Here is a 23,919-nt window from a genome sequence, read left to right as displayed (position 1 = left end):
CTATTCTCAGGAATTATTTCTATTCTAGACTGTCAGTGCAGACCAGAAAGAGCTTAGCTGTTTTGGAGGATCTCCTACAAGGTCATGAAGCACAAGCTTAGAGGAACTGAAAATTTCCAATTTTTATAAGGTAAAAAAGTATAAGATAAAATATAAGTAATGTAAGAGAAAAATATAAGCATTAAAAAAATTTTATCTTATACTGTAAAATAATTGCTTTGTGTTTTGGTGCCCAGCTCCAAGTGCTCCCGATTTTTGGTGGCTTCAACTACGGCAGGTTTGGGGAGGGTCCGGCCAGCGCTGCCACTGTGTACCCCGTGCCAGGGGACGGCACGACTCGGAGACTGGCATTCGGCTGCTGGAAAAGGGGAGCAGGGGAAGGCACCCTCGGGTTCCCACCCACGCACCCCGAGAAGGGGCTGAGCCGGCGCTGCCGCATGCGAGAGCTCCTGGAGTGACGGGAAACGGGATGGATGCCGGTGGCGACGCGCACCGGCTGCGCGCGGAGCACGGCACCAGCAAAACAGGATATGGTTATGCTCTGAAAGGTGTTTTTGAAACAAAAAGTCTATCTGTACAGTAAGTACACACGCTGCCCCAAGCACAGGCTATGCTTTCTCATAAATAGGCTGGCTTCTGCGGAAATGAAAGTGCAAAATTGAGCATCACGTTTGATTGGGAAAAGGAAAGGACAACATCTTCAGAGCCCAGGTGCTGTTCAGCCACGGGGGTTTGGTATGGCCCTTATTCATGGGACTGGCCTCAATTTTGCTGTCTATTGAAGCGGTGTCCAAACCATCCCCCTCGGCCCCACGGTCCCCGTGGGAGTCAGAGCGGTGCCAGGGTCACGCAGGGGAAGGCTGGCCAGGCAGGAGCAGAGCCTGGGGACTGCCAGGTTTTACATCATGTTTGGGGCTGGTTTTTTTTTTTTTTTAATAAAAGGTTTTTCTTTAAATCACTACAGTGAAAACGTTTTACGAAGTGTGAGAGTGCATGGCAGAGGCAGCTGCCAGGAGGCACTGGCAAGCACAGGGAAAGTTTTGCATCCCAGATCCCATTGCAGTTACAGAAACGCTCCAGGACTAACGCGAACTGAGCCAGCATCCTCCACCGAGGTCTCAGCACATCTCCCAGGAGACTCTGCAACAAGCCCCATTTAACCAATAAACCCCAAACCTCCGCTGCTTTTAGTCCAAAAGCATCAGCAGATTAATCCATCCCAAGGGGACAACTCTGCAGCAAAGATCCCACAGTGCTGAAAGCTCTAGCTCCCCCACAAGATTAATTAAGGCACATTAAGTAATCAGCAGGCTTCAAAAAAAGGCTAGAAGCTTTAACTAGTAGGAGTACTAGCTGCTGAAACAGGCAAGCACCCACGTGTTTCAGGAGGTACAAGCTGCAAAGCCCCAGCAAGGAGCTGTGCCACCGCAGGGGTGACAAACCTGGCACACTCCATAAAAGCCCACAATGTGCCCAAGGGATTAATTTCCTATAAACCGCAATGAAAAAGTAGATAGGGCTACAAAACCCTGCTATAAGCTGGAATTGTTATATGAGTAAATCAATAATGCTTTAAAGGAGTAGGTGTCCCCGAGACCCTGGTACCTGCTGCGAGCACGTGATGCGGCGGCGGGGAAACCGCAGTGGACCGCACTGCCTGGCCCCTGCAGCCCCTTCTGCAGAGCTGCAACCCTCTCCCCAAATCACCCTGCAAAATAAGTCCTGTTCTCCTGAGCAGACACGCCAGAAGAATGAATAAATGCAAATTAAAAAGCTGCAAATAATTTCAGATTGAATTGCTACGGAAATGGTTAAAAAAAGTCACTTTTTCAAAATAACCAATTGAATCAAGAATCCTCGATCCCTCTTGATCTTAAAAAAAAAAAATTTTTTTATTACTTCTTGAGCTAGAGGCCCCAGATGGATAACTACAGAAGCGCTACTTTTCAAAATCATAAAGTCACCGAGCATAAAGTCGCCGTGCCGTGGCCAGCACCGCCCTCTGCTGATAGCCATCGCCTGCCGAGCACCCACTGGGTGCCGAGCCCAGGACCCGCCGCGGCTCGGGAACACGGTGATGGGTGACACCGCTTCGTGGCACAAGCATTCATTTGGAAGAGAAGAGTCCTTGGCTCTGGCCCTGGTTTGCTCCGCATGAGCTGTGGAAATCCACTGAATAAGCAAATAATGACCGTGGAGAACCTCCTGGGTTTGGGGAAGCCCAAACTGGACCACGATCAGGTTCAATGTGACTTTCTGAAGCCCCCCCAAAGTACCGGGTCCAGGGACCTGCAGCGTAGGGGTAAAAACATCCAGATGAGAGCGAAGAACCTTTCCCAGAAAGCTGGAACAGGGAGAGGAAAATAATTGCTGAAGCATCTCGCTTCATCAGCCTCGTTAGCTCGGTGTCCTTAGCAGAAGGGGACTCCACGAGCAGGCGCTTGCCCGTGGGACCCCGCACCGCTTCAGCTGGGTGCTGCCGGGGTGTCGAGCCCCCCCGGACCCCCCAGCAGCGGCAGCGGGTGAGGCTGCTGTCACCCCAGCAGCCTGGCGGCAAACAGCCATTGCCGTGCCACGCCGGCAGTTTCCAAAACACCCCGAAACCAACAGCGCCTTTACATATATAGAGAGATATATATAGGTAGATATATATAACCACAAAAAAAGAAAGAAAAAGGGTCAGGTCCAGCTCAGACCCACGGGCGGGAGGAGCAGCACGGAAAGCGCTGCCGGCCGGGGAGGGCCCCGCTCCCCTCCTGCGCGGGCGCAGGCTGCTGCTCCCGGCAGTTGCACTTTTGCTTTGCACGTCGAGAGGGGTGGGATCCGCTGCCGGCACCCGCGGGGTCACACCGGAGCAGCCCGCCGAGACGGCAAAGGTAGGACCGATTTTCTTTTATCCCCGGTTATTTTTGGTTCAGGCTAATGGGTTTAAATCGTCCTTTCTTTGATTATTGCTACATTGACTTGGTGCCTCTTCTTGGTCGCGCTGGGAGTGCCGAGAGGGGATGGGGACACCCGACCTAGAAGCAGGAGGGTGCAGTGTTAACAACCGACCCCTGTGAATCTCCAAAAGTAAATGAGTAGAAGCAAAGAGATGCAGGCTAAGCCCAGGTGTGGGTGAGGAGCCAGTATCTCCATTTATCAGAAGAGTGAGCTCCTATAAGTGCTCATGAGATGCTCTGTGTATCTGAGGGAGAGGAAGGCTACAGCTGAAGCCAAAACAGCCAGCCGTGAAGTTTCAAACCGTATTTCTATTATGGTTATGTGAGTATCGAGAAGCTGCGTTTAAGAATAACGCCAACTGCAGCAGTTCTTAACCTTTGCAAAACCCACAGCTGCTTGTGAAGCAGACTTTTTGAGGCCATACAGCCCCATCTCCACAAGCACAGGGATAACTCCTCTGATATACTCATTACTCCGGGTCTCACTTGGGTTCGTCTCGCTGTATTTGTCCAATGGATTTTCTTAAACAGTCTGTTCCTCACAAGAGGCAGCACGCTGACTTTCCACTGGCAATTTTCCACTGAACTGCAAGAACACGGGGAGGGAGGAAGGGGAGGAGGAGGCAGGGTCATCTGTGCCACCACCACCACTGCTCACAGCCCGGGGAGCGCAGGCACGCGGCTGCGCACCCCTGGGGGGCATCCGCTGACCGTTTGGGTGGAAAACGGGCAGCTTTGGTGCTTGTAACCATGCACATCTACTAGGGACGTCAGGGTGTGCCAGGAAGGGAGAAGAGGGGTGGGGGATTAGGCTAATACACAACACTGCTGCTCCGGGTTTATTTTCCCTTTTTAACCGGGATAAATATTCAGAAGGGAGGACGAGAGCTTTTGCAAAGGATTAAAAGGCAAAAGCAGCATATTTCACACGGCATTAAACTGGAGCATTTATTTTTTCCTGCATATTCTTGGAATTTACCCAGCCAAAATCCCCCTGGCGTCCCCAGCTGCCTGCCCGCCTGACTCACCGCACACCAGCACGCAGCCGGCCCCCCACCACCGCAGCCCAGCCCCTCTTCCCAGTGAGCTCCCCCAGGGCTCCAGCCCCACAGCCCCTTCCCAAAATTTCGGTGCCAGAGGAGGAGTGTCCCTCAAGCAGATGCTGGCAGCTCGGCCGCTCCTCCCAGCATGGACATGGGCGGAAAGGCAGGGAGCACGGGCAAGGCAGAGGGTAGGCATCCTGGGGAAACACTCTGTTACCTTAATGATGAGCAAATGAGAAATTAATGAAAGAACAAGTAGAAAGAAACCTTTTCATTCAGCTGTGCCAATGCCCCACAGTCCTAACCTGTAAAATCTTGGCTGTTTCACTGCTTTTTCCCCTGGAACAAACATTCACCACCTTTAGTGACTCACATTTCAGGTAACCACAGAAATTGGATGGGATGAACAGGCACTTGCTCTGGTACTCTGCAACTGAGTCAAAATGACAAAGCTGCTTTCATCCGTATTGCTTTGCGAGCACAGCATTAGCAAATATATTACGGCAACTCAGAGCATGCCTGGTGTGAGGTGCAGAACAGATGCTGGGCGAGGGGAGGGATGCTCTGGAGGCCGCTGGTACCCGGACTGGGGTAAGGCAGGCAGGGGCTCAGGGTTCCCACTGGGTCAGGACAAGCACAGCAAAACACAGGAGGCCCTGAGGATGCCTAACAAAAAACCTGCGGCCTCTGTGGGCAGATGCTACCATAGAGAAAATAAAAGAGAGAAATCTGCACAGTTAGCACAGCAAGAGGCAACATTGCTCCTATGGAAGAAGATATAAACCCCAAATATCTACCAGACAACTGCTTCGAGGGAGAAGAGCCTTTATCCTCCCCTGGCATTTTTTAAAAGAACTAAGAAGCAATCCTACGAAATGGTCAGTTTATATTTCTATCATTTCTATTTTCAGTTAATACCTATTAATTATTACTAACAGTAGTTACCTCTGCCAAAATAGGACAGCAGCACTTCAGATGACAGACAAAACAAGTGGTTACTGGGAGAAGCCCGGTGCAGGACACTGCTGCCCTGCTCCGGTCCCTGAGCCAGCTCCCATGTCCCCACATCCCCAGGGAACACCCAGGGAGGGACAGAGCCACCACCACACCGCCTCTGCTTGAGCACCTTCAGCAGGAAACTAAATTTCTATTTGAAATTACCCCTGTACACATTCTCCTTTTATTTTAGGCTGCAAAGGAGGAAGAAAAATAGAAGAGAGGTCCTGGTCAGCAGCACAGCCAAGCCTCCTCCCAAAAGGGTAAGTCAGCAGATGACACCAGGGTGCTCAGGGCAGCACCAGCTACTGCTCTGCCCACATCACCTCTGCCACAGGCTTTCTGTGTTTTTACGGCATAAATACCAGCCCCACACCAAACACGGGGTGCCTACGCACCCACTGCTCACCTGGACCAGCAGCGGTCCTCGCACGAATGGTGCTCGGTGGCAGGATCCAGCCAGACTGATCTCGTACCCTGGTTCTGGGAGGGAGCAGGAGGTGTTGGGCAGCATCCCAGATTCCCTAAGGACCTAAGCTCCAAGAAGGGACCAGGCATGAAGCTGCAGCAGGGGCAGCACCTACAAACAGTGCCTAGCCACAGGCTGCTTTCCCCTAAGCTGGTTTAAGAGCCTCTCCTCCTCCGAGCTGGGTTTTAAGAGCTGCCGTGGCTTTGCTTCCTGGGGTAAAACCCACAGGATTTGCTAACGAGGGTCCTGGGTTCACCCGGGCAGTTATAACCACCCTCAGGTGAGGGGCTTGATTACCCATGGAGGGTGTGATGGGTGGAAGTGACGGCTCCCGCATCCCCAGCTCCTGCACTTGTTCACATGGAGCATATGGATATATGGCTGCCCTTCAGCACATGGAAAATACTTTACACAATACGTGCCCGGCTTTAACAAGCGTTAACAAGCCCTGGCTGTAAAGGCTGGCTACAAAACTTACCTGGTGTTTCTGACTCATTAAGTACAAAGGAGAAATCTTCATGTAGTGCCCTGACGTGGCCGACTGTGAGGTCTCCTTGGCAAAATAGGGGGAAAAAAACATTCAGGGGAAGAAGGAAGCCATGCCTGGGGAGAGTCTCGCACCTACTGCCGCAGCCAGCCCCCTGCGCCGAGGGGAAGCGAGTACAGAGCATGAGAAACAGAATTTCCTCTTTCTGGAGCTTTTTTTAGCATCCTGCTGTTTTTACATAGCACATTTGGCTGAACTTCACAATGTTACTGCTCGGGATTTCCAAAGTGCAGTTTCTCACATTGCAGCGTTTTTACCCCCGCTCCGAGGGTGGCCGCTCTCCCAGGGGTGTTTCTGGGGGCTCTGGGCAAGCACCCTCGCTGCTCCCTGGCTTTAGCTGGGCTTTCTGGGACCCCTCATGCTGTGGGTTTGCAGCCCCAGGGAGAGATGGAAGGTGCTGCAAGCGTTTCCCTGCCCCGGGGCTGGGCTGGAGGGAGCGGAGGATGGTGTTGCAGGAAAGTTGCCGTGCGGTGGGGACGGGGAAATGTAGGCACTGGTGGGGGGCAGCAGGAAAAATGCTCGTGTGCACGTGTGTGTGCACTGGGCTGTGGACAGATGGGCTGGGACTGCACCTTGTCCTTCCCTTTGCATGTCTCATGGCCCAGCGATGGAGGTGGGGTGGATTTACCCACCCTGGAATGCAGCCAGAGGGAAAGGAGCATGATTCAGCCTCCCTGACTGGGTGATAGGAGCCCCTGGGCAAGAGATGAGAGGAAAGACAAGCTTGTTTGAAAAAACATAAAATTTAAAAAAGTCACTGGAAGGAAGAGCTGGGCGATACGGGTTTAGGGCTTTATCTTGCAAACGTCCCTGTAGATGCTCCCCAGCCTGGCGTAGCCCTGCCCGAGCAGCGTTCACAGCAGCGGTGCCAGCTGGGCACGTGTGCATCCGCAGGAGCGGGACACCTGCGTGGGCAGAGAGCGATGGCACCGCAAAGTCACCCGAGCTCCTCGCTGCTGGCGCTTCAGAGCAAACTTTAGGGAAAGAAGTTGAGATGTTCTGGGTGAAAAGAAGTGAAAATCGAGCCAAGGCAAAGCTGTGCAGCTCCTCACAAGCCACTCTTGCTCTGCCGGGCAGGCTGCTCATGTCCTAGGGGACATGGTACCTGGAAAGCCAAGAGGAATAGAGGAGCTCTCCGGGAGTGAGAGGATGCACCCGCTCACTGGTGTCCCGGTCCCGCTGCCTGGGGACAGCCCAGGGACCTACAACGCGGTTGTTTTGCTCGGACACCCCGGCAGGACCAGGACCTGGATGGGAAGCCCGGACACATCATGCTGAGGAGTTTGCTGTAACAGTAAAGACGGGCACATCTTCACAGGGCCTCAGCATCCCCGTGGAAAACCAACATGAAAGAGAGCATCCCTCCCATCCTCTATAAGTCCCAGTCCCCACTAAGCAGCTCTGGCTGCTTTCCCAGTGCAGCCTGCTCTGCCTGTACTTATACTCAGCATTTTTTCAAGCCCAGCAAGGCAATTTCTGACCACTCGGGGAGGATGTACTGGTTTTGGCCACATGGTTTGGCTCCATCCTGGTACAGAGAAGGCAGGAACCCGTCCAAAGCAGACGCTGCTGTCAGGAAGCCCCAGAGGGGTTAACCAGCTGCCGAGGGTGAGCTCTGAAGCCCAGGGAACCCCAAGACATGACAGGTACTGCCAAAATCCAGACACATCCACAATCCCCTCCCAGTTACTCGGGCCAGTCAAGCGCCAGCAAATGGAAACCGAACCCCTTGGCCCAAGTTACCCACCAGTGACAAGTAGGTGAGCACCAATTAGTTTTCCTGCACGATGAAGAGATTACTTACACTTCTAGAATTAGTTGTGCAGGCTTGTGCATCGGAAGTTGGGCGGAGAATTAATAAAAGAATTGGAAAGTCTTTGAACAGAAGGCTAATTAACTCTACGGCTTATTAATCATCGCTGCTGAAGTTTAACGGGATTATTTCACAAGCCATTTTGCTCTACTGGTTGTGTTAGATGCTGGCTCCCTGGAAGAAGGGAAGACATCTCAGTCTCATTGGACTCGTTACTCAATGGTATGCAAGAGAAACTACACAAATAGATGCAGAAAAGCTGCCCCCCGAACTGTTTCCTTTTGCTGAAGATTTTCTGTTTCCACCCAAAGCTACTTCAAAGTTTTGGTGCAATCACACTGGCAAGTGTTGAACATTGGCTTCATTAATAAATGTTCACATTTTAATGCCTATACCTCAAAGTACAGGAAAAAACATCAGGGATTGCAGCAGGATATAATTTTGCCTTTATAAATGTGCCTTTGGCATCTTGGTTGGTACCTACAAACTTTTCCCATTTAGACCTGTAGGTTAATTCTTCATGCTGAAGCAAAAGGCAAACCTGAGAGAGTTTGGACAGAGATCTGAATTTCCTCTATATTTATCAGATCTGGTTGGGGTTTTTTTTTTTGGTCTAACAGATTCAGATAATATCAGCTGCTTACCATGCGAACAATTTTAAAATAAAGTCCACCTACAGTCACCTTAGTGACGATATCTAGTATTTCCAACAGCCACAGCAGTCACATGTGCAAGATGGGTAAAGGAAAGGCTTAGAAAAAGCAGTTGTAAGAAAGTAAAATTTAAAATCATGCAGGTAGTTCTGCAGCAAAAAGTGTTTAATAAGTGGGCCAGTTGTCCCTGCTTGCATGCAATTATGTTTTATATTCTATTTATGAAAGATAAATGAAAAAGTAGACCCCGGTTCAGTGAAAGCCACTGACTTGGGACTTCCACTCCGTGCTGCAGCAGCAGCAGCTGCACCGGTCGAAAATGTTTATATCTCAGGTGTGTGTGTCAGGCTCATTTACCTAAGGAGCAGATTTCGCTGCCGTCTTCTTGGCTGTCTAGAGCCATGGGGCGGGTGGGAAGTTTCTGCAGGGCTTTCCTGGGAAGACCAGGAGAGTGTTAAACTCACGAGTGCTGTGTGAGGTGAGAGCATCCCTCTGCCCGCGGCAGGGCAGCGAGGAGGGATGCAGGCACGGTGCTCGCCGGAGCATCTCTGCGCTGGCCGCACGCTCGGGCATGGGGTAACCAACGCAACCGGAGGCAAAGGGAGATTCGGATGGAAAAGCTGAAGCTGGGAAAGATGCAGCTGCAGAAACCTGGCAGCAAGTTAAACAGGCGCTGCGATTGGGGGTGGCTTCTGCTTGCTGATACAGCACGGGAGGCTGTTTTGTAGCAGCAATTAAACATATTTTCTATTTATTCCTCAGTGGTTTTACGCCTCCCTTCACTGGCCGAGGCATGGCGCTTGTTAGGCAGGAGAAGAGCTGACCACCACAGATGCAACTAGCAACAGGTTTCTGCTAGAGAGACGCTCCTACTGCTCTTGCAAGCTTTCCTGTATGTTTTGCTTTGTAAGACCCGTGTTTCCCCACAGTGTTGTAACTGCACCTTTCTGTCTTTCAGCTGCGGGGCCACGTCGGTTGTCAAACTCCTGCGTTGAGAGAAGTGGCTGAAATGCCACCCAAAAGGTGACAGAGGTGCAGCTCTAGTGACAAACTCTCGACTGCTTTGGCACACGACGATGCATTTCTCGGTGTGGATCCCCTCCCTGTCAATCCTGCAAGCGACTAGAGTAAGGTCTGGTAACTTCTGACAAAGAGCATGAGCAAAGCACACGAGCAGGACTTTCATTAACTCACCCACCCCATAACCAAGCTCCTCCCCAGACTGGACACGATGATCTGGTAACCAAAGCCTCACACATGGATGCCAGGGCTGAACCTTTTTATTTAAGCACCGACAACCTGGTTGCAGGACGCGAGTGAGGAACATGTTATCATGCCGGGGCTGAGCACAGATCTGGAGCACAACCATGACAAACGGTTCAACCTGCACCGGAACAGACCTCAAGCCCTACTATGCCATTACGTACACTTTCATCCTGATCCCTGGACTGATAGGAAACACGTTAGCTTTGTGGGTCTTTTACGGGTACATGAAAGAGACTAAAAGGGCCGTAATATTTATGATCAATTTAGCCATTGCTGACCTATCACAGGTTTTGTCCTTGCCCCTGAGGATTTTCTACTACTTGACCGGGACGTGGGAATTTGGAGGAGGTCTCTGCATGCTTTGCTTCTACCTGAAGTACGTCAATATGTATGCAAGCATCTACTTCTTGGTTTGCATCAGCGTAAGACGATATTTGTTTCTTATGCACCCATTCAAATTCAGTGACTGCAAACGCATCTGTGATGTGTATATCAGCATCGTTGGGTGGGTCGTGGTCTGCGTTGGCTGTTTGCCTTTCCCGCTTCTCAGACTTCACCAGGATGCTAAAAACACCTGTTTTGTGGACCTCCCCGTAAAGGAAGTTGACCTTCCCATCTCCATTGCAATGATGACGATAGGTGAATTGGTGGGGTTTGTAACACCCCTACTCATCATCCTATACTGCTCATGGAAGACTATCTTATCACTAAAAGAACAAAATTCTGCTTCACATGACCTCGGAGAGAAAAAAAAGGCTTTAAAGATGATTCTCACCTGTGCTCTGGTATTTCTGATTTGCTTTGCACCGTATCATATCAGCTTTCCACTAGATTTCTTTGTCAAAACCAAAAAGATTAAAAATGGGTGCGTCCAGAAGGTGATCTCGGTGTTTCACGTTGTAGCTTTGTGCCTTGCCAGCTTGAACTCCTGCGTGGACCCAGTCATCTACTACTTTACTACAGATGAGTTCAGGAGACGCCTTTCCAGGCAGGATTTGCAAGACAGCATTCAGCTCCACAACCTCAGTTACGTGAGGAAGCATTCCAGAGATGTGCTCAGGGAGGACGCCATGGACTACTAGCGCTGGCCTTCCCCAAACGGTTGCCAGGACTTCAAATGTTCACTATATTTTGGGGGTTGGCCCAATTTTTTTTTCCCCAGGACACTGAGAGTGATGACTCAGACAAGTTGACTTCAGTAAGGGTTGGAAAAAAACAAACAACCCCCCCCCAAAACCCAAACCTGACCAAAAATATGTTGATTTAATACTTCGGTTGCAAATTTTCTCTGAATATAAATAACGCCATGTAATCCCCATAGGCCCTATTTCTAAGCTGGGCAGCCAGAAGCAGGTAGCTTTGGCAGTGGGAGGATGTGGACCCGTGGCGAGAGGTGATGCTGTGCCCCATTGTCACCAGTGGGGCCATTACCCAGCCGCGTCCTGGTCACACACCCCGGCTTCAGCAAGAGGCAGCAAAGATTTTGGGGTCTTGCTATTTTATTTCTGAAGCAAAAGACAATCCATCCGTGACTAATTTCTACAGAGAGTGCCAAGAGCCTGCCTCAAGCCATGTTGACCACGGAGCAAGGAGCATAAGGTGGCCCCAAAGGACTTGTCATTTAAATAATTAACCAAGCCTCCATTTTGGGGTGTAGCAAATGACATACCCCCAAATCACAAAGTCATTGAAGCATCCAGACACTATTTTTCTACCATCAGTTCCCATTTCTGGCTTGAAAGCCTTATGGTTTGAAGCCATATGGCTGCCTTGGATTAGTTTTAACCACGGGGCCATGCTTCAAGGGTATTTATTCAGGCTAGACGTCCACCAAGCCTTTCAGGCTCTCTTTTCACCAAAGATGGGGCAGATTATTTCCCTTTCACTGATAACTGACCCTGCGCCATCACATCTACTCTTTATTAACAGCAGCGTGATTAAAACACTGTCAGAAGTACCAAGCCTTTCTGAAGTTTACTGTAATGAGAACTCACTATAATAAGCAGAGGCAAAGGTGCCACGCAACAGGCTACGAGAGATTTTTAAGAAAGGCTCAAATGTGGATGCATTTTTAAGAATAATTTCTTTACAATCAAACAACAGAAGCTTTGGGCTTTACTGGTATTTCATTTGCACCTTCTTGTAAAATTTATTTTTCTGTGAACATATGAAATGTTACATTTTGAAATGTAAAAATACTGTGATGGTATGAGGTTTTATTTAATGCAAATGTGGTTTTATAGATTTAATTTATAAAAAAATATATATTTTGTAGAAAAATGATGTGAATCCCAGAGAGTGTTGGAACACAGAAAGACTTTTTTTCTTTTTGAAAACCCTTCTATATAATAAAACAATACTCCACCACCTCATCCCTACAGGAGTCTGAGCCAGTGTGTCTGTACCTGAGTGTTGTCAGCTGAGTAAGCACTGCTAATTCATGGAAACCACGAAGCACATTGTAATTTGTTCACAGCAATGAAAAAATATTTATTTTTTTATTTCCTATTGTATATAATAAAAAAATCCCTTTTTAAAAAAAGTTTTAAATATAATTCTCTCCCCTCTGTAACTGCCTGCATCACCAATAAACGCTTACATGGACCAACGCGTGGCAGCACTTGGATTGCTGACACCTCTCGAGCACCTGCAGAACATTTTGGATGCCTTTTCAAAATTATTTTAACCTCCTTCTTGCACTGGGGAGAAAAGCAAAATGCTGGCTTGCAAAGAGACAAAACACACTGCTGCAAACTGCAGCAGCGCATCTGCCCCCCCATGAGAGCTTTACCAAGACAACGGGAATTCCTATAGCTGAAGGCCAGCACCGGCACAAGCCCATCACCGTCCTTTCTGGCCACTGTCCCCCATGCCCAGCCGTGTGCGAGGCGAGCAGGATGGCCCTGTACAATCCCCCAGAACTACTTTTAGCTTCCGAGGGAAAAAGATGTTACACAAAGTGGTGTCAGAAGTTCAGAAATTGTTCAATGAGAAAAACCTCAATAAGGTTTTTTTCAAGTAGAAAATACTGTGGGTGCAATGCAAGCCATTTCCCCTGCTGCCATAGCAATGTGGTTTATTCATATTAGTATTAACGGTCTCTTTTTACAGGAAGTTTGGTGTAATAGTCGTGGCAGCTCACATGAGCCGAATTCAGGAGAGACTTGCCTGCCCACCCCCTGCCATGGCACCTCTGCTCCAGGTGGGATTTGCTCAGGCCACGCTTTCCATGGCAGAGGTCTCACAAGCCCTTGGCTGATGTTGCCACGGACATCTGGAGAATCAAAGTATTACTTAGATTAACAGAAGGTGTATTTTCATGCCCTTTTGATGGCTCGGGACCATGATACCAGCCCACGCTCCAGCCCTGGTGCAATCACACACCAGCAGAGAGATGCTCTGCTGCGTTTCTGCCACCCAAGCAAGCCTCAAGTGAGGATGGCACACAGGAGGTTTGGAGAAGATGAGGGATGCCCAGCCACTGCAGCAGCCTGGAGCAATTGCTGTCTGATCGCTTTTCTGCCCGGCTTTGAGCTCTGTGCTAGGCAAGAGCCAATTCTTCATCTGGACTTAGCTCAGCTCTGCCTGCAGTTCCCTGTTAGCCTGTTCAGAAGCTGATATTCCCATGGAAATCTTTTCTCCAGAAAGCCTTTTAAATAATAAATCCAGTCTGCAGCACTGGATTGGGAATCTGAATGAGAATCTAATAGAGAAAAAAACCAAACCAAAATATCTCCTTTATTCTGCATGAAGTATTTCCTCTGGTCGCTCAAGAAGCACCTCTCCCCCAAGAGAGTTGTTACTGCCGAAAAGCAAAGCACTGAGGTCTCTGCCAACAACCTCACCAGGCGGAGTTTGTGCCAAAGTGACAAGTGGTTTTTCGACAGAGTTAGGTTTAATTTGTGCTAGGCCAAAAGAAAAGGTATTGTGGCAACAGTGCAGACCCAGGGGAAGTCTCAGGGGATGCTTGGGGACCTTAAGCTGTTCAGAAGCAGCATCAAGGTTTTTTGGGAAGTCTTAATTATACACAAAACAAGGCGAACGAGGATGACAGAGCTCTGGGTGGAAACAGAGCTCTCGGCGTGTTTCCGAATGCCACACATCGCAGCCCCCCCCGTTTCCATCGACTCCCACACAGCCACGCGCCTCCGAACCCACACGCCGTGGAAAGTGCAAGCGCCGCCTGCAACAGCTGCAGACGATTTCATCACACCTCGGGCTTCCTTTGTGTCACTGTCATCACGAGAAGAGACATGACGGGTTTTTTTGGGTTGGGTTTTTTTTTTTTTTTTTTCACTTTGAGACTTAAGCTGCCGTCGAAGTGGGAGAGCACGCGCCCGCCCCTCTTCCTGTTCTCCTCTCTAGACCTTCGCAAGATGGTCGCGTCGAGCCAGATCAGAGACGGCTGAAGCGGCTCATTTGCTGCTGATGGTGGGCTTGGGGAGAGCATTGAAATGCCGGGCTGTGGGCAGCAATCCTGCCCAGGTAACAGCTGTCTTCAACCGCTGGTTGTGGGGCTTCCTGCAGCTGCGCTGAAAGCATCGCTCTCCAGAGCCATGAAAAGCTCTTTTTCAACCTGCTTGATCAACACACACCTGAACCCCCCGATCCCTTAAGTCCGGTGGCAATGAAATCCTCATTTTGGTTACGCGTACAGTGCTTGGAAACATACCGCTGTTGCTTTGAGCTGGCCACCTGACAGCATCGTTCGGTGTCCCTTCCTCTTGCACCGCGAGCAGACGGTTCCCTTTTCACCTCCTCTGCACGACTCGTGCCCCGGCGGAGGCGAGGTCTTGCCCACGCTCGGGACCCGCAGCCACCTCTTGCCCCCGCGGCTGCCACCCTGAGGTGGGAGCAGGACCACGTGCTGATGGCCACAGCATGGGTCCTCCGACATTTCCGATGTCTTCATCTCCTCTGCCGTCACCAGCCACCGCCCGTGAGCTATCCGCATAACTCAAAAGATCTCCTTTCTGTGTGAAAAGGGCTGATTTGCAGCTCCTCTTGCCTAAGCAGAATTCTTCCCCCTTACACATCTTTTCTTTTATCAGCACTAGATTTTACTTGCTATTTTGTCATTTGGTTGCTCAGTGTCCTGAGAAGACTCCCCATTTCTCTGTAACCGGTGTTAGATTTTCCTGCTCCAGTTAAGGCTGCATGAGCAGCAAACTTTGACGCTTTTTACTTCACTGTTTACTTCCTTTTTCACTTTGCTGTTAGAGGTTAAAAATTAGTATTGTCCCCAGTGTCACCAGAAAAGCTCACTGGCCATAAAGGTGCACAGAGCATCAAACACAGCGCTGCTGGACACCACTCCTCAGACCTCAGCAACTAAAAAAAAAAACAACCCCCCAACACCCCCCACCCAAAAAAACCCCCCAAAATAAACCAAAAAAACCCACAGCAAGTGATCCAGATACAAGTCAGCCCCATCCAGTACAAAAACAAAAAGATAAAAACTTGTCGGAGATGGTTTGATAATGTCCTGACAAAAAGAGAGCAGATAAGCTGGGGCTGTCTGGACAGTGCCCGGTTCACACTGCCAGTGAAGAGGAGCTTCAGCATTTGGGCTGATAAACTGAGCTTTGTATAAGTGCAATCTGTATAATATACATTAGTGGCCAACAGATCTGATTTTGAAAAGACATCCAGTTACTTAAAGCCATCAAGAACAAAATAATAGTAATAAAACCCCAGAACACATCTGCAGCAGCTGTTCTGGTACCACCACTCGCCACTGTAATGAGTTTGTTGGGACCAGCAACTACCACCAGATTAACCTGCTTCAGTCACCTTTCTCTCTAACACAGTGATTTGCACTTCAGAATTTAACTGCATGGGTAACACGGCTGAAATAAATAGAGAGGAAGACTCTCTGAATTTCTCAAAATTAAAAGAAAAATATGCCACAAAGAAGAATATTTGGGAAACTCGGGGTGAAAACATGACATTCCAGTTGAAACAAGCAGTCAGAGGTACAGAGATCTTTGTTTTGCTTATCATTGATTCTTTCCTCCAGCATTTCTTTAATGTTTTCTGCTCTGTTAAAGACTCATCCATAGTCTCTCAATACTGACAAATTACCCCCAACACCTTTTTATTTTTCTCCTACTTTTTACATTGTTCCTTACCTCCTGAGATTGAACTCCATGCAAAGACTCCGGCTGACACCAGCAGGCTCATTAATTTCCATTAATAAAAACACTGACCTTCCCAGGAGGAAACAGGGATGGACACGATCATATTTTTGGATTAGCTCAGCTGATGCGAGGGGGTGGCCGTGGTGCAGTCTCCTGAAGGCTCAACCCTTGCCCAAGGGTCTGCTCCACCAGAGCCAGTGCAACCACAAGAAAGAAGCGAGAGAAATGTCCTTTCTCATCGTGCTTCCAGTAGCTACAAGGGGAACGACTGCACGGCTTGTTGGCCTGGCAGGCTCCTAAGCCTTGCACTGCATTTAGGAATAATCTCTGGCTGTAACAGAGACTGCTTTTGGGCATCAATATATCTTCTTTCAGGATTGTCATCATCCTTCTCTTCCTCAGAGAGCAACCTTGAGCCAACACAAGGAGGTGCCTGATCCAGGGTCAGGTGCATCCATCCGATACAGTAAAGGCTAGATTTAATGTAGGACTGGGGTTTCTAACAATTCAGCATCGCTTCAATCTCTCTGGGAGGAGTGTACCCTGGTCCTAAAACATGGGGAAGGGGTAAGGCTGTCACTGCAGCTCCCTGTAAGTATAGTCCTTGCCTAAGAAGGAAGGAAAATGGTTAAAAGCTCTCCTTAATTTAAGAGGGGATTTGAATCCCCGTTTCCTCTACTAGGAAAATGCCCTTGGCTAGGCTGTATGAGGATAGTCTCTGCTCCTCCATCAAAGCAGTGGGAGAAAAAAAAAGAAGAGATTGGAGCCCACTGGCGGGTCCTGGGTATGAGGAACAGACACAAACGTGACTTTTGGTGGTTAGTGCCGTCTCCTCAAAGGGGAAGACCTGGGTGCTTGTTCCTGCTTCAAGCTCTATTTCTGTATCTTACGTCAAACCAAGGTGGGATACACTCCATAAACATCCCAGCTGCTGGTAGGGCTTAGGTGGAGTTTTTTTGGTGGCATTTAGCACTCCACTTCAAGGGATCTCCATCCTGTCCATGTGTGGGTGACGATTGAGCAACGGCTACCTCTGAGAAAGCGAGTCCAGCAACATGCCCAGATGTCCCCAGAGCCTGTTTCAGCATGAGTTAGACCTCAAAAAGAATCCTCATCCCACTCAGAGCCAGTGCTCTGACTCGGCATACGCAGAGGTGCTGTCGTGGTTTAACCCCAGCCAGCAACTAAACACCACGCAGCCGCTCACTCACTCCCCCCCACTCAGTGGGATGGGGGAGAAAATCGGGAAAAGAAGCAAAACCCGTGGGTTGAGATAAGAACGGTTTAATAGAACAGAAAAGAAGAAACTAATAATGATAATGATAACACTAATAAAATGACAACAGCAATAATGAAAGGATTGGAATATACAAATGATGCACAGTGCAATTGCTCACCACCCGCCGACTGACACCCAGCCAGTCCCCGAGCGGTGAATCCCTGCCCCTCCCCACTTCCCCGTTCCTAAACTGGATGGGACGTCCCATGGTATGGAATACACCGTTGGCCAGTTTGGGTCAGGTGCCCTGGCTGTGTCCTGTGCCAACTTCTTGTGCCCCTCCAGCTTTCTCACTGGCTGGGCATGAGAAGCTGAAAAATCCTTGACATTAGTCTAAACACTACTGAGCAACAACTGAAAACATCAGTGTTATCAACATTCTTCACATACTGAACTCAAAACATAGCACTGTACCAGCTACTAGGAAGACAGTTAACTCTATCCCAGCTGAAACCAGGACAGGTGCCAACATAAAGTTAAAAAGAGGGGAAAAAACAAAGCCTCTTGGAGGTTAGGTACCACCATGGTCAGCAACTGGTTGAGCTACAATCGACAAGATTATAATTTTTGATGCCAGTCTGCTGAAGTTGCCTTCTACACTCACTTTTTTTCCCCTAAACGCAGAATTCAGGGGGGAAAAAAAAAAAAAAATTAAAAACCAGAACAACCAACAAAGATAGGATGAACACAAATGACGTAACCGATTGTCATAACATATTGTGAGAATTAACAAACCTCTTTAACTGACCTGCCTACCTATTTTCCCAGTGGGCTCAACAGTGATGTAAGAAGAGAGTATCTTGGTGGGGCTCCAGCTAAGTGAAGGTCATGGCTTTTACCAACTGCAATGTGCAGCTGCCAGCGGTCTGCTCCAAGCATCCCACAGCCAGCTTCACCTCCCTGCTCGCCCTCCCACGAGTTCCAAGGGAAAAAACTCTTTTTTAAAGTTGCAAATCCACCCAAACTCTTGTCTTGGCTGACTAGTTTTTCTAATCTGCTGTCAGCATGTTTATCAGTCCTGTGATTCAGTGCCATTATCTTGCACGAACTCCACTATTACATGACATTGTCGATATTTAAAGAAACGGTAACTCCTTGTGGTCTGACAGAGGTCTGTGCAGCTAGAGAGAAAGTTCCCAGGAGACCTATGTAAAACAGAAGCTAAAGCTCATACAGCTTTGAGTTTCTAGTTTAATGACAGGTTTCTTATTTAAGTGAATTAATGCTAACCATCAAAGCCCCACATCCCAGGCTGTTCCAGTTGGCTAACACTCTATAACACCCAGAGCAGCAACATCACAAGCCCAAAGACAACAGCAGCACCACTGCCCACGCTGGTGCAGTGCTGTTCCTGTGAGTTTCTTCACCCAAAGTTTCTCCCTCTGGGCTTGTTTGCCCCCAGCTGACCCAGCCCAGGCATCTCCCAGGGTACATCAAACCCCTGGTGGCATCCAGCTCAAAAGTTCTTCTGCTGTTTCCTGGTTCAGTAGGATTTTCTACAGCAGCCACCAGCATGGGACAGGGCCATGTTCTCCCTTTAGGGCAGCAAAGGAGGTATTTACCCTCCAGCCCCCATTATGTTATTATACTTGAAGAAAGCCATGGTCTATGACAGGCTACAGGGGTCAAGCTAGCCACAGGACAGGGGTGTCCTTAAAAATATTGCTACAAATTCAAGTAAATCTCTTACAACCAAGCAAGTCGATCAGTTCCCTTTTACCAGTAAAAGGGATGTGGCACAGTCCCCCCGGGAGCAGATCACCCCTCCGTGCCCCTGGGTGCTCTCCCCACTGGGGCCAGCCGCACCACGCTGCGCTTCTGCCCATCACGCAGGAAGGATGCAACTGCTGGAGCTGCCATGGATGGGGAAGCAGGATGGTTTGGTGTGGGGCAAACAATCCCACTGCTCACTGGGATACAAGACAGTGCCAAACAACCGCCTTGCTTCCCATGGGTGCACAACCCTTTGCAGCCACGTAACGTGGGCAATGCTCCAGAGCACTTATTTTTAAGATCTTCTCCCATTAACCAAGAGCACTTTGTTTGGCAATTGGTCAAAACCCCCAAGCTCAGCGTAAGGGAAGATTGTTTCTCAACATCAAACTCCCTTTGGAGATACACCTGCTGCCCAGGCAGCACTGCCAGCACCCAACAGCACGTCACTAAAGCCAACTTGACACCGAACTGGTCAGATATTTAGAAGTTGAAAAGAAATAAAAAACCTGACTGTAAACTATAGAAATAAGCGGGCTGAATATGGTACACAAGCACTGAACTAAACACAGAAGAAATCCCAGATTCAAGCCCCACTGATGACTTTGCTACTGATGGGTTTTGCCCTCAGGTGTTTGTTGCACATCCATGCATTTCTGAAGCTCACTCTGAATCGTATTTGGCAACTGGAAGGTATTCCTATACTGGCTCAACACCAGGTCTAAGACCAATGCTGGGCCAAAACACACACAGCTCAGTGCCGAGCCCTCAGGGGCTGGCAGTTAGCATTTGCAAGGGCCTCATGAGGGTGAGTTTGCCTCCATTTGCATCAAACAAAGTAAGTAGCCCTTGGTAGAAATACCAGATGGGGGATCACAACACTGTCTGCTCAAAGGCAAAAGGACGAATGCAAAAGCAACACTGCAAGGCTGAGATTTTACACCTTCGAAGAACATGTCCATGCTCCTCAGGGCAACAGCCACAACCAGCATCACCTCTTCTATGTGGAATGGTGTGCGAGAGCAATGGGGCAAATCAGGTCCCCTCCAACCACCTCCCCTATGAAGGGGTGATGCTTTTCTGTAGGAGATAGGGGCCCAGCCTCAGAGCACAGGCACCAACTCACCCAGACATTAGTGTTCTGTTGTAGATCCCAGCTTTGCAGCAAGGACCCATCTTTCCTTTGTAGCACTAGAGGTTTTTTGGCAAGCGGTTTTTGTTTGGTTGTTTTTAAAAAACAGTAAATGAAAACACAGAAGAGGAAGAAAATCAAATGATGCTGAGAAATAAAAAGAAGAGTTTTGCAGAGGGAAACCATTAGCTCCATTAAGAAACGACAAATACCATGAGTCTGCAAAAAGATAAATGCACATACCCAGTATATCTGCAAATAGGGTATTTATAGAAGAAATACAAAAGTTGTTGAGATCTGGAGCTCACTTCTTTCTCCTACACTCAAGGCACTCGGCCAGAAACTCTGTTTTTCCTCTAGTTAGCATGAATCATTTCCCTACTGAAAATCAAGGGTCTTAATCTATGGTGAAAATTGGGCCTCTGAAGTACACCAGCAGTCAGCAGTTCTAGGTACAAGCTCTCCTCAAGCCATATACCCATCTACTTCCCAGCCACCTCCACCCACGCAAACCTTTACCAATACAAAACACTTTCAGACAGATAGTAATGTAAGGAGACTGTGTCTTTGGAACATCATTCCTGCTTCTCAGCCATCCAGATACCCACCTGATGGAGTGGTGGTTTGTGAATTGTCAAGAGCAGTAACACTGAAGCTTTGACAAGAGCAGAAAGAACTCAGACATCAAGGAAAGCAGCTTACACTGCAGCACAGATGTACCAGATAAGCAGAAATGCTTTCATTTCTTTTCAGACTACAAACTTATGTGAAAAGCCAGCAGTTACAGCTCAGCTCACAACCACAGAAGTGCTATCGTTTACTTTGTGTCAAAGTCTGATTCCCCCCGCCTTTTTTTTTTTTTTTAACCATGATGTGAGAAGGCAAAGCCGTAACTGCTTCTATGTCCCTTTTCTTTTTCTAAGCATTAAGGATTAACGACTGAAAGTGGCTGAGAATGTGAGATGACAAAGAAGCTACGATCGATCCCAAGTGCAGAGAAACCAAAGTACTGAATTGCTTACCGTCCGGTGAGAGTGCACGGTTACCACTGGTATCACCATCCCACAGAACCAAAACCCCCTACACATCCCTTTCCTCCCCAGGGATTTTTGATCATCAAGTGGAAACTGTAGGTTTACCTATCCATGGATCGATTCCTGATGAATCCCACATGCCGGCACTCTCACTCCAGAATACAAGCACCTGGTTCCACTCCAACAAAGGATTAGGTTTGTAGGAAGTTCCTTGTTCCACAATCAGGTGTCCACACACAGGCTTAACCCAGAACAGCTTCAACCATCAACAAGCCCTAAAATGGAACAGCTCATGAGAACCTGAATGCTTCTGTAACAGACACACAACCTCTACATCCACAGTCAGAATGACTTTTAAGACAGTAAATTCACTTTCACATTTGTTAATGAAGAACTCGGAGGTGTCGCAGGACAAACAGAGAAAAAATACACTTAAGTAAACAAAATAGTTGCACTATAAGAAATAATTTCCTTTGGAGGTGGAGTGCTAGGTGGAGAGTCTAATTATTCTCAAGGCAGGAAATACACCCATTCATATTGCCTAGATAATATCACAAATATATACACATAACGAAGAAATAATTTTAATGAAATAATGTGACTGTAATTATACATATTATAATTATTTTGGTTGCAGTCTCGAAGCTTCAATCAGTGCTAGCATTTGGGCTCTGTGCCATAGCTGGCAGCCAAGCCATCCCCCACACGGCTTAAAATTAGGACAGTCAAAGCAGCTTTAATCCTTCCAAGCCCGACCTCGAGCTCAGACTTCCCAGAGCGGTAATTCAGCCGCATGGCTAGCTACTGTGCCACTGCAGAGGCTTTGTGGACTGCCTTTTTCTGGCCCCACAAACGTTCTCTTCTGTTCTAGGGTTTGGTTTTTTTTTAGCTTGGGGCATGTTAGGAGAATGCAAGATGAAATGCAGCAGATCGGGGAAGTGGTAGGGTGGAAGAGGCTGTCTTTAGTTAAACATCATAATGTTTTTCTTTCTTTCTAACCTTCCTGAGTAGTTCAGAGAAGACCAAGAAACAAAAGCATCAACCTACAAAATCTAAAGCTGACAGCTGCTCGATCATTAACAAAGGGACTGCCCAATTCAGCCCACCCTGCTGCAAGCAGAGCTGAAGCACTCGGGGAAGAACAAATCCCAGACATAAAAGGATGATTTAAAAATAGTAAACCAGAATTTTTCTCAGGGAAATTCAGAGCCAATTTCAGTGCTCTGACATTTCTGCCATCATTCACCATAAACTCTGCTGAGCACATCTGTATTTTTGGTGGCTTTCCCTGTAATGCCAGGAACTAATGAAGTCCACAGAAGTCAGTCCAGTCTTGCTAAAGTCCTAGCAGGCTCTCTATCTTCCAGGCATCTGCATATATACACTGCAACTTTTGCTGTGGGTGTGAGGTGAGAGTTTTTCACTACCATACTAAGCATGGCTGTGCTGCAACAGTCCACAGTACAGACTTGAGCTTATTGTGAAAAATGTCTCACTTTTAGACAACCAGTTTATCAAGTCTGAGGTGCTAAAGCTCTATTTCATACCAGGTTGAGGCCTTGGTATGTCTTTCAAAGGTCTCCGCACTGTCCCCATTTTTAATTCCCTGGATCTTCATCTCAAGGTATTCATATATGCAAATAACAGTTTAATTCCTATGAATTTTTACAAAGTCAGACTGGAGGAAACTCTGAAGTTCCAGTGTAGACTAGCACCTACTCTAATGGAAGTTTCTGTCACATACACACCACCACCAGCAGCCCACATCTTACCAGTCACACTCAGACAGAAAGCCATCAGGCTTCTGCAAAGGTCAACAGCATCTCCTCCAAGTAACAAATTCAAGTCTGTTCTTAACTGTGATTTTTCTCATGTGTCTTTCCAATTAGAGTATTTAAACTTGAAAAAACCTCACATGTAATGCTGGAAGAAGAATCATCCAAAGTGCTGGACTGTCAGCTTAACATTCATAAAGGTATTTAAAACTTATATCTAAAATATACTGTGTCAGAAAAATAACCTGCAAGCTAGCATAAAGATAATTTGTCAATAAGCAAGTGCACAGATACTGCTGATTGTCCTGTGCACACCAGTTGCTTTTTCAGTAAGCACACCTGTAAACAGAAGGTACTACAGCAAATAAGTTCGCATTTACATCTCGGTAGTGTTATCCCTTCAGTTACCACACCCATGTTTGAAGCACAGTCTTACTCAGATATCTAATAGGGTTTTTACACAGGTTACAGTTGTATTACAAAAATGTTCTTTACTATAGATAAAAACTAAGCAAAGACACTGAACACCACCTAGAGGAAGCTTTCCTCAAACCATTTTTAGGTTTAATTTTGGCAAAATACCTGAAAACCTGTATGTTAGAATAAATACACCAAGTTTTTATCAGTTACACATACTTTACGCCCAAGCGCTTGCTGCCTGTGCCATCTACTGGTGCAAAGGATTCCTCTGGCTCACGCCCTCTTCTCCTGCTTCCTACAGACCAGCTGAACACAGGAGCTACTCAAACTGAGAGACAGCATTAGAAGATCCCAGGAGTACTAGCTGTTTTCACAGAAGCAACCTTAAAACTGCAGTCCTTTGATCTGAATGCCCTCCCCCAGCATAAAATGATTAGGGACAGATAATAAGCCTAGCACACCACACACATGACCGAAACTTCAGCTACTTTCTCCATGCAAGAGCACCAAGCAGGTAAGAACAATCTGCTCCTTTGAATAGATCTTGGCTTATTGCCTAGAACATCTAATAAGCTCTTAAGGAACGGACTTCGTTTCTTCTAAAATCTTTACCAGACAAAGGTAAAAGGCTGAAACAGTTTCAATCTGGAAGCATGTCTAGCATTCCTGTTACATGTCTTAAGGTAGCCAGCAGGTT

General features: G+C 47.9%; 1 protein-coding gene across 1 annotated transcript; it reads left to right on the top strand.

The window, feature by feature from the left end:
• The first annotated feature begins 2,081 nt into the window (after window positions 1-2,081).
• Window positions 2,082-12,284, top strand: GPR174 (G protein-coupled receptor 174). The gene is made up of 3 exons (XM_052814134.1): window positions 2,082-2,876; window positions 5,175-5,244; window positions 9,422-12,284. Exon 3 carries the CDS (start codon window positions 9,831-9,833, stop codon window positions 10,809-10,811), a length of 981 nt encoding a protein of 326 aa, XP_052670094.1. The 5' UTR covers window positions 2,082-2,876; window positions 5,175-5,244; window positions 9,422-9,830; the 3' UTR covers window positions 10,812-12,284.
• The last annotated feature ends 11,635 nt before the right edge of the window (window positions 12,285-23,919 follow it).

Source organism: Harpia harpyja, chromosome 18, assembly GCF_026419915.1.
Source record: "Harpia harpyja isolate bHarHar1 chromosome 18, bHarHar1 primary haplotype, whole genome shotgun sequence".
Lineage (NCBI taxonomy): Eukaryota > Metazoa > Chordata > Aves > Accipitriformes > Accipitridae > Harpia > Harpia harpyja.
The sequence above is the reverse complement of the archived record's forward strand: the minus strand, read 5'-3'. Positions and strand labels throughout refer to the sequence as shown.